Below are 12,230 nucleotides of genomic sequence, written 5' to 3' on the forward strand. Positions count from 1 at the left end.
CCTCCCTCCTTCTTGTAGCACAGGCCTTTGATGTTTGGTTGTGACACTGTTGTGATGCAGTAAGAATACTGTATATTAATAAAAAAAGCATACCAAATGTAACTCTTACACTGATGAGCACTGTCAGTTTGCCACCACTAGAGGATGCTTTACTTCTAGTTTCAATTTTTCCAGCAGCAGCAGAGCGAGTGATACTCTGGCAGATAGCTGATTTCATAAACAACATTTAATAGGTGACGCCCTGTATCCACAATATCCACCTGTACACATATGGCAATGCCGGTTACTTTAAGTTGTGGTTGTTATAAGTGTTTATCTCACCTGCACCATGTCAAACAAAGTGTGGGCTGTGCCTATATTTGCAGTTATCAGTGGAGTGACAGGCCGCAGGGTGTGTGACTGTGAGGGTGACATGCTCTGATGCTGTTCAAAGGACCTGACTGCTGCAGGATATGTGCAGGAATACATACACTGTATACTTGACCAATGTCAGCGCAGCACAGCGGTGTGTTTGTGTGTATTTATAATGCATGTTATGTGTGCAGCGGGATAGAGGGAGAGTAGGGGTTAAACTGTGTGCATGAAGAGAGGGTGTAGCCAGATCGACTGTGGTGACAGATAATGGGTGGGGACCAAAAGGTGTCACCTCACGTCTAACTGTCATACATTTATAATCCGAGCCGGCTTATCATTTTTGCCATAGACAGGACAGCATCAGATGGAACGAACTAAGGCATGCATTAGTTTCTGACTCCGGGAAAACAGCTTTTAGGCTACATTTAGGCTTTTCTGTGCAATTTCTTCTATGTGAGTCTTAACAAATGTAATAACTACTATAATATTTTTTCACTTCCATTCTCTGAGCCTCCCCTGAAACAGTTTGGAGCCCCCATGGGGAGGCCCGCCTGCCACTTTGAAAACCTCTGATCTACCACAGACTGGTAGATTTTATTCAATGCCTCAATCATTTAATCACCAAAATACAGCCAGCTCATGTACTACTAAAAACAAAACAGAACAGTGTACTCCACTGTAGCAGTAATACATTACAACAACTGGTAAACAAATAGAAAGCAATAGATTGCAGTGGTGGTGAAGTGGTGTTGCAATGATGTTAAAGAAAGGAGAACTACTTTCCGAGGTGCACTGATTTAGTGATCTGTATACAGAAATATGCCTTGGAACTTATGCTAATATGAGCTGGCTGTATTCTGACTGACTGAGTGTGTGATTTCGCGTTTTGCACTTTCTGTGTGATGACACTGAATTTAGCAAGTCAGTTTGGCTCTTTGCATTAAAAGTTTTTCACATGGAAATTCTCCCAAAGCAAAGGGAGCATGACCAATCGTAGGGAAAATTCTGCAAACCAACCATAAAAAGAGCAATTGGGTGTCTGTATTATGTTTTGCTGTAGTTATAGACAGTCATACTACTATAACATATATTTTTAGCATATAGAAATATCTCTGATAGTCAGTTTTTGGAGGAGTATTCAGATCCTTTACTAAATCGGTGATTTATTCATCAAATAACAATGTGAAAGGACTTGTTCATGGTGATGAACCTACAGAGAATGAATCTGCAACTCAGCTTGATAGTGAGTTTCAGCTCACTGTTTAGCTGCCCAGCCCACAACTGTTCTGGTTCACTCTCACCACTCTCATAGTTCCCAGCCACAGCAGGCAGCAGTTTTTAATGATAACCCACTGTCCAACTCCTTCTCAGCACCAAAATGCAGACGGACACAATTCGTCATCAGCGGGTGAACACAGTAGAGAATTTAGCAGTTAAAGAGCAAGATATTTCTCTCAAGAGTTTTTGTTGTAGACCAAAAACAGAGCAAAAAAAGACTGGACACTCATGAGGTGGTCAGAAACACAACTCCAACTGAATGATAATGTTGACCGGTAATTGCTACATGTGTAACTAAGCAAATGTTTGATAACAAGTTCACCATATCAGCTTAAAAGCACAATGTCTTAATGTCACAACTTGTTTCTGCTTAAATAACTTATTGCAGGTTTGAGTGAAAGTTTATTACAACAATGTAAAGATGCTCCATTACAAGTTCTGCATTGAAAATGTCACTTAAATGAAAGTGCGGCAGTGTTGTCCTCATCAGCAACATATACTTAAAAAGGTAAATATGGCCCTTATGATGTAATATTAACATTTTTAATGTTATTCAAGTGTTATCACTGATGTATTCATGTGTGTATGTGGCAGTTGGTGGAGGTGGAGCCAATTTCCACTATTGACTTATTGGGTAGTTTAATCTGTAATGTTACATCATATTTTATACAGTGATCACATCATTTGTATAAAAACATTATAACTGTACAGTACAGTATGTCCCTTTGAAGAGTAGTGCAGAAAACTAAATGGAAAATGGTAATTTTGCGGTACTTGTACTTTACTTAAGTATAGAGCTTGAGCAAATTGACTTAGTTAATTTCACCACTGCTGACAGCAATTCATTTACAGAGTTTACCACAGCTCTACTGTAATTCTTTATTTGTACAGTAGGCTGTACAAGGTTTGCATTGTATATCCCAGCTTACACATGCATACGTGTCATAGTTTTTGGAGCCTTCAAGATGCTTGAAGCTGTAGTTGTGACTTTGATAATATTGCAGGATATTAAGATATTTCAGTCGTCTTGTAACGTACAAAAGAGGTTTACCTGACCTATTTTTTTCCAGCTGGATTCTTGCAAGAGGACATGAAAGAATCCACCGGGAAAATGAATAATGCATCTGTCTTCTTCCTCTATTTGGTGCACCAATTCCCTGCTTTCTCTTCTCTATATTCTAAAAACAACAGCTAGAGTGAAATAGATGGTTAGCTAGAGTTTAAATTATTTTACATTTAGCGTGAGTTTAAAATATTTATAAAAGTTGTCATAAGGGATTTCTACCCGCAACGTATGTTTGAGCTAAAATCCAGAGCTGTGTGCATCTATGAACAGAAAGTCATCAAGGCAATAACTATTTCTTGTTATTTATTTGAATAAATTACATTGACTTATCACATTTTTTTTTCTTTACATCAAGCATACAGTCGTAGAATCCAGTGCAAGAATAAAAGAAAACAAAAACAGAAAACAAACAAAAAAACAATCCAAAGACAATCATGTGCAGCACAGAGAATCCCTCCTTTCACATTGCTTCTGGATAATATACTGTATATATACATCTATACTGTATGTGTATACTTTTGTCACAGTTACAAAAATAAGATACGTTACTGTTGATGCGCGACTATACACACAAGGTGAAAACAAAACACAGAAAAGCTGTACAGTCCTCATTGAGGGCAAAGATACACACGATTGTTCAAAAAAAGTGAAAGAGAAAAATAAGGAAGGAATTGTATCGCCTTTAAAAAAAACATGAATACATGATCTTCAAACTGTATTGTATTCTTCCCCAGCCAACAAAGTATACTGCCTGTTAAAGTTGTGCTTCCGTAAAACAAAACAACAACAAAAAACACACCACTTAATATGGGGTATCCGTTGGTTTTGTATCATCTAGTGTAATTCTACTGAATATAATGAATTGGTCCTTTAATTAAAAGAGACATCCATGTTTGTTTTAATGTTGAACACTGTCAGAGACAGTATATTTTAAATACCTCAGCATCAGAGGTCCTCTGCAACCCCATCCCTGTGCATAACATGTACAGTGAGCAAACCCAAATACGCTCCCCTCCCCCAAATACATGCACAACACCACTACAAGATGAGTGGGGGAAAAAAAAAACAACACAATGTTACCGCTATTCAATTCTCCTGCAGATGGGTTTAATCATGGACATTGCAGAGTGTAAAACCTCAGGGAGAACGTACAGCATCTGATCAGCTGACTAAAACATGTTCGGTAATAACTGAAGTTGGTTTGATTTCTAGAGTATCAGTACATCAGGGACAGAAAATCCCACACAATACTGCATACAACAGCTCATTAGGGAAAATTAAACCTAATGTACAATCTTATAGCCTAGCAATTTTTCTCATGTCTAACATGACATGAAAAGGTCAAACCAGTGGCTTGTAGTCCATATTATGTTGGAGAAAAGTTTTTTTAAGTTTAAGTTGCATCATTTCAAATGAATAAAACATTTCCGCCGAGACATAAAGAAATGATTTCTCATTCCGTTCAGCCATTTGTGCGTTCCTAGCTATGTCTAGTTTCCTCTTAATCAATGGCTTATTGACAGCTAAACTACAGAATTCTAATCGGACTAGTTAGGGGTGCAGCAAGAAGAGATACGGCTTCAGCTGCAGCAAACAGTTGCCCCTATGAGCAGTTCAGTCCTCTAAGTTATTATATCACAATACATTAACCATTTTTCACACAAGCTGCTGATAAAATACACGTGGAGGATTTTATACTTATGCACCATAGTTTTCTTACATCACTTTAAACAGTTTAAACTTTACAACTTGTGTTTTTTGCAAATAATGTCATCACTCCACTAATCACTGGCTCAGATATGTAATGACACATACTTACAAATACAGTTTCAGCCCTCCTGATAAAAATACCAAAGAACTAGAGATTGCAAGCTTCAGCATGTTGCATCGAACAGATTTACTGATACCATGCTGTCATGAAATCTCAAAGCTAAAATTGGAGGAGTTTGTTCAGGTTTTTGCAGGTAATTTTGGTATCTGAATCACATATGACCAATCATGTGCGCATGTTGATATGTAAAAAATAACAATATTCTTGGTAATAGGTAATCTTGGTTGTTAGTTATTAGCTAGATGAATTGGTCTTTTGTCAAAACTGCTGAATACATCCTTTTTGAGCAAGACAGGGAAGTGATTACTCCAGAAACTTCCCAACATGCCAAGAGATGATTAAAAAGAAGAATATAAAAAAAAAACCAAAAAAAAAAAAAACACACAACTAAAATCAGCTCAACATATTTCTTTTATAAGATAAAAACGTTAAACACTTGAAACATGCTTGACCTAGAGTCGCTAACAAACGTGAATCACGTGGACTGATTTTTTTTTTTCCTAGTATGTGACAGAAAAGTTTTTATCTACCGTAGAGGTTTCCACAAAGTACAGTGAATGAGAGAGAAGTGTGATTTTGCAAAGCTGTTCTGATAAACTCATGACGGACTGACAGCCAACATAAACTGAGACAAAAGCCAGAACAGAAATGGATGAAAGCCTGAAGGTACCTCCTGGGATAAGGGGAAGCAACGACATCAATGCAGATTTTCCTCTTTTAAAAGTTTTTACGAGCAATTGGTGCATACTTGCTTTAATTTGTCGTCAATCTTTGTTCGTATCTTCGTTCGTTATTGTGTTGTTGCTGTTTCGACTCCTTTAAAGCGGAGTACAGGTGGTTGGTAGGAATGTTTAGGAAAAAGGTTACCGGGAATACTGGTGGGAGGAACTGGAGGCTAGGATTTGTTTCGCCACCGTTGCAGACACAGCTGGTAGTGGTGACGTCCTAGTGGGGCAGCGGCACCAGGATATCCACATAGTTGATGGGGAAGAAGCCGGAGTTGCCGTGCAGCATCCCCTCGTACCAGTTGTCATCGATCTTATTGGTCAGGGTGATGATATCGCCTTCCTTGAAGCCTAGCTCACCTTCATTCTCGGGGTCAAAATCGTAGAGTGCACGACAGCAGGGCTGGTCCATAGGGGCTGGACAAAATAGTTAGAGAAGAAAAGGAGAGTTAGAAGAGAGGTTAGAGGAGGAGATGCTGCATATAAACAAGAAAAGCTTGAGAAAGGCTCACCTGGAGACCTGGCTAAAAGACGGAAACAGGAGGAAGCAGCGAGGAGGAGACAAAGCAAAAGAGAGAGACAAAACATGACGGTGACTATCAGTGACGGTAAAATATTAATGAGGCATATGACATCTAAAGGAATAGTTCTACATTTTGGGAAATGGGCTGATTCTCTTTGGATTGCGGATGGTTTCATAGAAAAGCTCAGTCTGTACTCTTTAACGGAGGTTGTGTGGTTAAACAGACGTACATTTGCCAAACAAACCAGTTAGTCTTCATCCTTCAAGTCTTTTCTGTTGTAAAATACTGTTTGAAAATCCTTCAGATAAAGCCTAAATCTCACCTTTGTGTCGCTTGTTGAAGTTTGTTTTTGAGTGTGGAATGGGCAAATTTTCACCCCTTTTGGCAAATGTCGGGAAAAACAGCCACAAAACCTGTGGTTCTCACTAACCGTCAAGTACCACATGGTAGGAGAAGCAAACCTGCCTATCAGTACCTCTAAAGCTCCCTAACTAAGACATTAGATCTTTTTTTATTTAATTAGTACAAAAACTGAAGGTTAAACAAATTACAATTCACCATTTTATGGGGACTATTTCTTGGATCTGAGCAGTTGTCAAGCAAAGCTGAGACTCCTGACCAAGAAATAGTCCAGTAAATAACACCCTATAAAACAAATGAAATAGAGAGCTTTACAGGTGGTGGTGGGTGGATTTTTTTACACTTGGAAAGAGCCAAGCTAGCCGTTTCCCCTGTTTCCAGTCTTTATGCTAAGCTAACTGGCTGCAGCTTCATATTTTGCGTCCAGGTGTGAGAGTGGTATCAATTTATTTTTAACGAACTCTCAGTGAATAAGCTAACTACCCAAAATATGGAACTATTGCTTTAACAATGAAAGAAAGCTGTGCAATAAGAAAATTAAAAAAAATAGGGACAAAAGAGAAACAAGGGGTTATACAGAAACAGCACAGCAGATGAGCTGCACTGCAAACAAAAATGCAGACAAAAGTATACTTCCACAAAAGTTAAAGGAGGATACAAATAAGAGTGAGAGGAGAGATTTTGCATCTCTTCACAAGTCACTCTTTCTCACCTGGAGATCTTGCTGCAAAGGGAAAAGGAGAAAACAGAGCAGACGTGTTTATGTTAAATAGTATTTTCAAGATGGATAAATGATGGATTGATGGGTAAGTACAGGAGGTGTGGCAATGAAGAGTTAGATAAACAAAGCAAGAGGAAAACCCAAGCTGGACAATGAATTGAAAGAGAAGCAGAGCAGCAGACAGACAAAGGAACAGGAGGATAAGACAGACCAAAAGATTGAACAAAACAGGAACAGCAAATGCTGGTCCGCTGGTAAGCTGTTACTGTAGGTCTGGCATTCTTTGTACAGTGAGCGGACAGCACTTGTTTTTCTGCTGTTTGTAACATTTGGGCACAGTTTTCTCATAACAAAAGATACAAACAGACAAATAGATGGAAAAAAAAGGACTAAACAAGAATGACGAAGTGATGGAAGAGATATTGCCGTATCTCTCCGGGGATTCACTTTTATCTCACCTGGAGACCTTGCTGCAAAGAGGGAAGAGGAAACAACACGAGGGGAGCGGGAAAGAAAGCAGCAGAAGAAGTTTTGAGTTTTTTGTGTACATGAAAGGAGGTTGTTAAAGAAATGAATTCATGAGCACACAGGGAGTGAAACATTTTGGCAGATAAGTTTGACCTGGCTCACCTGGAGACCTCGCTCCTAAAAGAATGAACAAAAATCATAAGGGGGAAAGAGAAGAGTGCAGAGTTGCATTAATTTGTGCTGGATTGATGGATATTCTGTTCAGTAAAGGCAATAACTGAAATGTTGGGAAAAGAGCAGGGAAAAAGAAAGATTTTATTTTTAACACATTTCTTTTGAAACAACTTGCAAATTTCCTCTTTTACAAGATATTTCTATAGAAACAAATAATGTGTCTACTATTTTGAAGAACACAATTTATTTGATTGTCTGTGTTTTTAAATTGTGTATATTTCTGCGTGTTTTCCTATTCTTATACTTATACAATGATAACTACTTGTTTAAATAAAGCACTAACTTACTAACTATACTTTATCATATTTTAGAAATATACCTCCCTCTCTCTGATTGGGTCCCAGTTTCTAGTATTGATTTCTCATTGAAGCGGTTTGCTAAAAGAACTCTCCATATACTTTACTTTAAAAGGCTTCTATCACTTAATTATTTCTCTTTCATTTTGAAACAGCTGCAGGAAACGTTGCGTTTCAGTAGCTTGATATTAAGAGCTTAAATAAAATTGGCCAAAATTAATTAGTAAAAGTTATGAGTATGTTGAACTGATTAAATAAGCTGTGAGTATGTAGATGACTAACTTCACCCTGCAATGCATAATACATCTACCGTATGTTTTTTGTTAGAAAAAGACCCAGCTGCATCAGCATTGGCTTTTATTTGAGAATCAACAGTAAAAATTAAAAAACACAGAGAGGGTTGTTAAAGGAAATAAGGTGATGAATTAATAGAAACGAGTCCAGAAACTTTCCTTAACAGGCAAATACTACAACAAACTTTACAATTGTGTCTTCACATCAACTGAAACAAACGTATGAGATACCAGTGTAAACACAGTACCAGGACTAGTTTTTGGACATGTTTCTGAGTAATGAGGTTTGTAATCTGTGTCTCACCTGGAGAGCGGGCACTGTGGATGCCTCCATTGTGGTTCTCACTGATGGAGAAGTCCAGAGAGGTACGTGGTTTAGGAGTGTACTCTTTCCTCGGTTTGTTAGAAGTATCCCTTATCCTGTGAAGTGGAAAACACAGAATCTCTCAGTACACTTACAAGAGAGGTTAACATAAAGCACAGTCTGGCAATTTGGTAATGCTGCATTGGTAAATAATAGTTCAAACAAGACTGAAATTCTACCCGTTACTGTAAGTACATCCAGCAACGTACAGTACAACAAAAACACCCAGTGAAACAGTAAGTGTGAGTACTAACCGTTCGTCGATCTTACTGGAGAGCTGTGTGAGGATCTCAGCAGCCCTGCTGTGGTACTCCACCTGAGCATGTACCAGTGCAGCGAGCTGGCTCACCTGTTCAATCTGTTAAAGATGCGCAAGGTGTACTTTTACATGTTGACACCATGACAGCTGGTACACACCGCCCATAATGACGACTGGACTCAAATTCACTGGGATGCTAAAAGTAATAACAGCTGATTTACAGCAGGATCACACAAAAACAATAGTGGATAACCTGGATGACTGGTACTGTTAACTGGTACTGTTAACAACTGTTAACACAGAGATTGGGAAAGTCCTTAAAATGCTCATGAAAATGGCAATTTCAACATCTGCTAATGGACCTTGTGGGGATATTGTTTTACTGACGTACAGGATCAGCTAATATTCTAAAGGGTAGTATTTGTGTGGTTAACAAAACTGTTTATTGATACTTTTGGTGCCAATGACCTGAGAAACAGTGGCTCACTTTATAAAGTTGTGATGCAAAAAAGTGTAGCCATTTCTATTTCCCATTACATGTAATCATTTGACCAATCATTTTTCCTTGGGTAATAAATATTAGTGGAGCTTTTTAACATTTTGTCCACTATAGAGTAGATGGGGGGGCTTCCAGTAAGAACAGGGTCATGGTTTGAGAGAATGGTTGTGATAACTGGTTACAGCAACACTGGAAGGTGCAAGACAGTACAGTACTGTACACTGATTGGGTTGGCAGACTCAACAAAACACTAAAAACTAACACAAAAAAGCCTGGCTGTGCCAATGGTGTATGCAATTAACCAAGCAAAGAGTGTTAGGGCTAAAATGTTCCTTACATCACTCTCCAACAGGTTGAACATGCTCTGCTCAGCAATCTCCTTGGAGTCATCGAATTTCTCTAAGGCTTGTTTGAGCTCGTCGTCTGTCACTTTGCTCTGGCGTTTCTTTTTATAATCAAAGTCCAGACGGCGACCCTCCATTTTCTTCAGGTGATGCTGCAAAAAAAGACAAGCAGGTAAACTAGATTTTCTGACCAAGAGATGACTTTGATTATTAGTTGTGCGTCAGAGTTCTGCACTTTTACCTGAATCTCCTTCAGATCTTTTTCATGGAGGTTCTGCAGTGGATCGATGAAGTTCTGCTTTACCTCCATGTCCAGAGCGTCCTTAACCTCTCCAAGCTCATGCATGGCTTCCCCAACATCAATCAGAGCAAGGCCTGGAAAACATGAAGAAAAAAGGTATTTCTCTTTAAACAACATTTTAATGCCTTCACTTGTGAACTAAATAACAAAGCAAACTTCAGACATCTTGTCTGAAAAATAGGCCCATGCATTTTTCATAGCATTGTCACTGCGTCCTTGAGGGAATAAAATGATGTCACTTTGTTCCTGAGAAGCATATAAAACAATCGTTTGTGCTTCTTCTCTTTCTGTGGAGAAGTTGATGCATTGCAGCTCACCGAAGTTAGAATCCTCTCCGAGCTCCCTGCCAAACCTCTGCATGGACTCTCCCAGGATGGTCTCGGTCTGTGTGTAGCCCGGTCCCTTCTCCTGCCCCCGCATACGTGACATGGAGTTCATCATGCTCATCTTAGCTCTGGTGGCTGTGAAGACAAAGCACTAATGAAACCAAACACCACTAAGCGAAATGTCAGGCCATGCTTTAAATTTGTACCATAGTAATGGGTTGGACCGCTGTACTATAACGTGAGAAAACATTCAGTTGATTCAACTTCAATATAAACTAAACGTGAGTCCAGCTGGTGATTATCAAACTAACTTTAGCCTGGCATCTGACCACTAGTGCAGCGGCCACTTTTGTCCCCTCACACCCTGAACCTGACTGTGACTGTTAGAGCCACTTCCCACTCAAACTTTCCCAACCTTGATCATTTCAAAGTGAAAGCTAACAATCACACCCGCTGAGCTGAATCAGGCGGATCCGGAAACATCTCTGCTCGTGATTAATTTAGTTATTAGATGATGGTCTTGAACAGTCAGATCACACCTTATGTAGGAGGCCTTTGCTGTGTCGATTAGCACCTTTATTCACTTTCCCTGAAGCTCAGTATATTTCCTAAGAATGTATGAACTTCTGTCATTAGCAGAGGCGCTCTATCCACTATATATATTACTAGTGCAAGATAGACGTCACATCGACATAAGTAACACAGACAAGACTTAGTACACAGTACCGAGAGTAACAATGTACAGGGCAATTAAATTACGGAAGTCATTACAATAATGTACTTAAGAAATTCCTAATACAGTGGATGTATTGGTTGAATGTGCCTGTTAACATTTATTATTGCATTGTTAATAATATAGGTATGTATGTGTATGAACAGGATAACAGTAAGTGCATGTGAATATGTATATATGAGCACGTGTAAGTATGCTGTGTAGGATCATATGTGCAGTATACATAATGTGTGTGGGTGTTTAAATTTGTTCTTGAATAATTTTATTAGTGACTCTTGGGCAACTTGCCTTTAGAATAAAAGCACATACATAATCTTCTTGCGCAGCTAGTTTATGTCACCTGGGTTTGGCTGCAGATACTCAGTCGTCTTGGTCATGATGTCCAGCACTGCCCGAGCGGTGGTGTCCATCTTCTGTAAACCACAATGTAAAACAAAAATTGGAAGAAGACAAAAACAGATGATGCAGAAATAACAGTTGAATGAAGATGTGCACGGTAACATTACATTTACTCATTTAGCAGACGCTTTTATCCAAAGCGAATTACATTTGAGGAACAACATACAAACATCAACAGAGCATCAAATAGAAGAAGAAGAAGAAGAAGAAGAAGAAGAGCACAGGAAGTGCATGTTAGAGGTTAGGAGTTAGAGGTGTTATAAGAGGAAGTGTTCTCGGAAGAGATGAGTTTTCAAGAGCTTCTTGAAGTTAGAGAGGGACGCCCCTGCTCTGATGGCGTGTGGTAGCTCGTTCCACCATCGTGGTGTCACAGATGAGAATAGCTGGGACTGGGATTGCTTTATGTGAAGGGATGGCAGAGCCAGGCGGCGTTCATTGGAGGAGCGTAGCGGCCGAGAAGGAACGTAAGTTTGTATTATGGAGTTTAGGTAGATGGGTGCAGACCCAGTAGTCACTCTGTATGCACGCATTAGTGATTTGAATCTGATTCTGGAGGCCACGGGGAGCCAGTGGAGGTCACACAGCAATGGAGTGACATGCGTCCTTTTGGGCTGATCAAAAACCAGACGTGCTGCTGCGTTCTGAACCATTTGTAAGGGTTTCACTGCACAAGCTGGAAGACCTACTAGGAGGGCTTGCAACACCTGGCATAAAATGACTGAGAATTATGGGAGAGGATGAGAGAAATATACCAGCAATAAAACAAGTGATGGATCTATGAACCTGCCATCTAATAGAAAGAGGGAAAAAAACAGGATTAAAAAAAAGTGTTGCTTTGTTCTATAGCGTGTTGGT

The 12,230-nt window shown here is 39.3% G+C and overlaps 1 protein-coding gene across 3 annotated transcripts in view; it reads right to left on the reverse strand.

Annotated features, from left to right (window-relative positions):
* Positions 1 to 2,984: 2,984 nt before the first annotated feature.
* Positions 2,985 to 12,230, reverse strand: part of sh3gl2a (SH3 domain containing GRB2 like 2a, endophilin A1) — a 44,326-nt gene continuing 35,080 nt past the window's right edge. For 2 of the 3 annotated variants that reach the window (XM_046046898.1, XM_046046896.1), the window contains exons 3-10: positions 11,317 to 11,389; positions 10,235 to 10,378; positions 9,858 to 9,991; positions 9,610 to 9,768; positions 8,769 to 8,872; positions 8,455 to 8,570; positions 5,767 to 5,778; positions 2,985 to 5,671 (exon numbers count right to left, since the gene is read on the reverse strand). In XM_046046898.1, the coding sequence (XP_045902854.1) occupies positions 5,475 to 5,671; positions 5,767 to 5,778; positions 8,455 to 8,570; positions 8,769 to 8,872; positions 9,610 to 9,768; positions 9,858 to 9,991; positions 10,235 to 10,378; positions 11,317 to 11,389 (939 nt within the window). In that variant the 3' untranslated portion in view covers positions 2,985 to 5,474. The remainder of the gene's footprint in view (positions 5,672 to 5,766; positions 5,779 to 8,454; positions 8,571 to 8,768; positions 8,873 to 9,609; positions 9,769 to 9,857; positions 9,992 to 10,234; positions 10,379 to 11,316; positions 11,390 to 12,230) is intronic. The other variant, XM_046046897.1, reaches the window with a different exon arrangement.

This window comes from Micropterus dolomieu, linkage group LG04 (genome assembly GCF_021292245.1).
Source record: "Micropterus dolomieu isolate WLL.071019.BEF.003 ecotype Adirondacks linkage group LG04, ASM2129224v1, whole genome shotgun sequence".
In the NCBI taxonomy this organism is placed as follows: Eukaryota; Metazoa; Chordata; class Actinopteri; order Centrarchiformes; family Centrarchidae; genus Micropterus; species Micropterus dolomieu.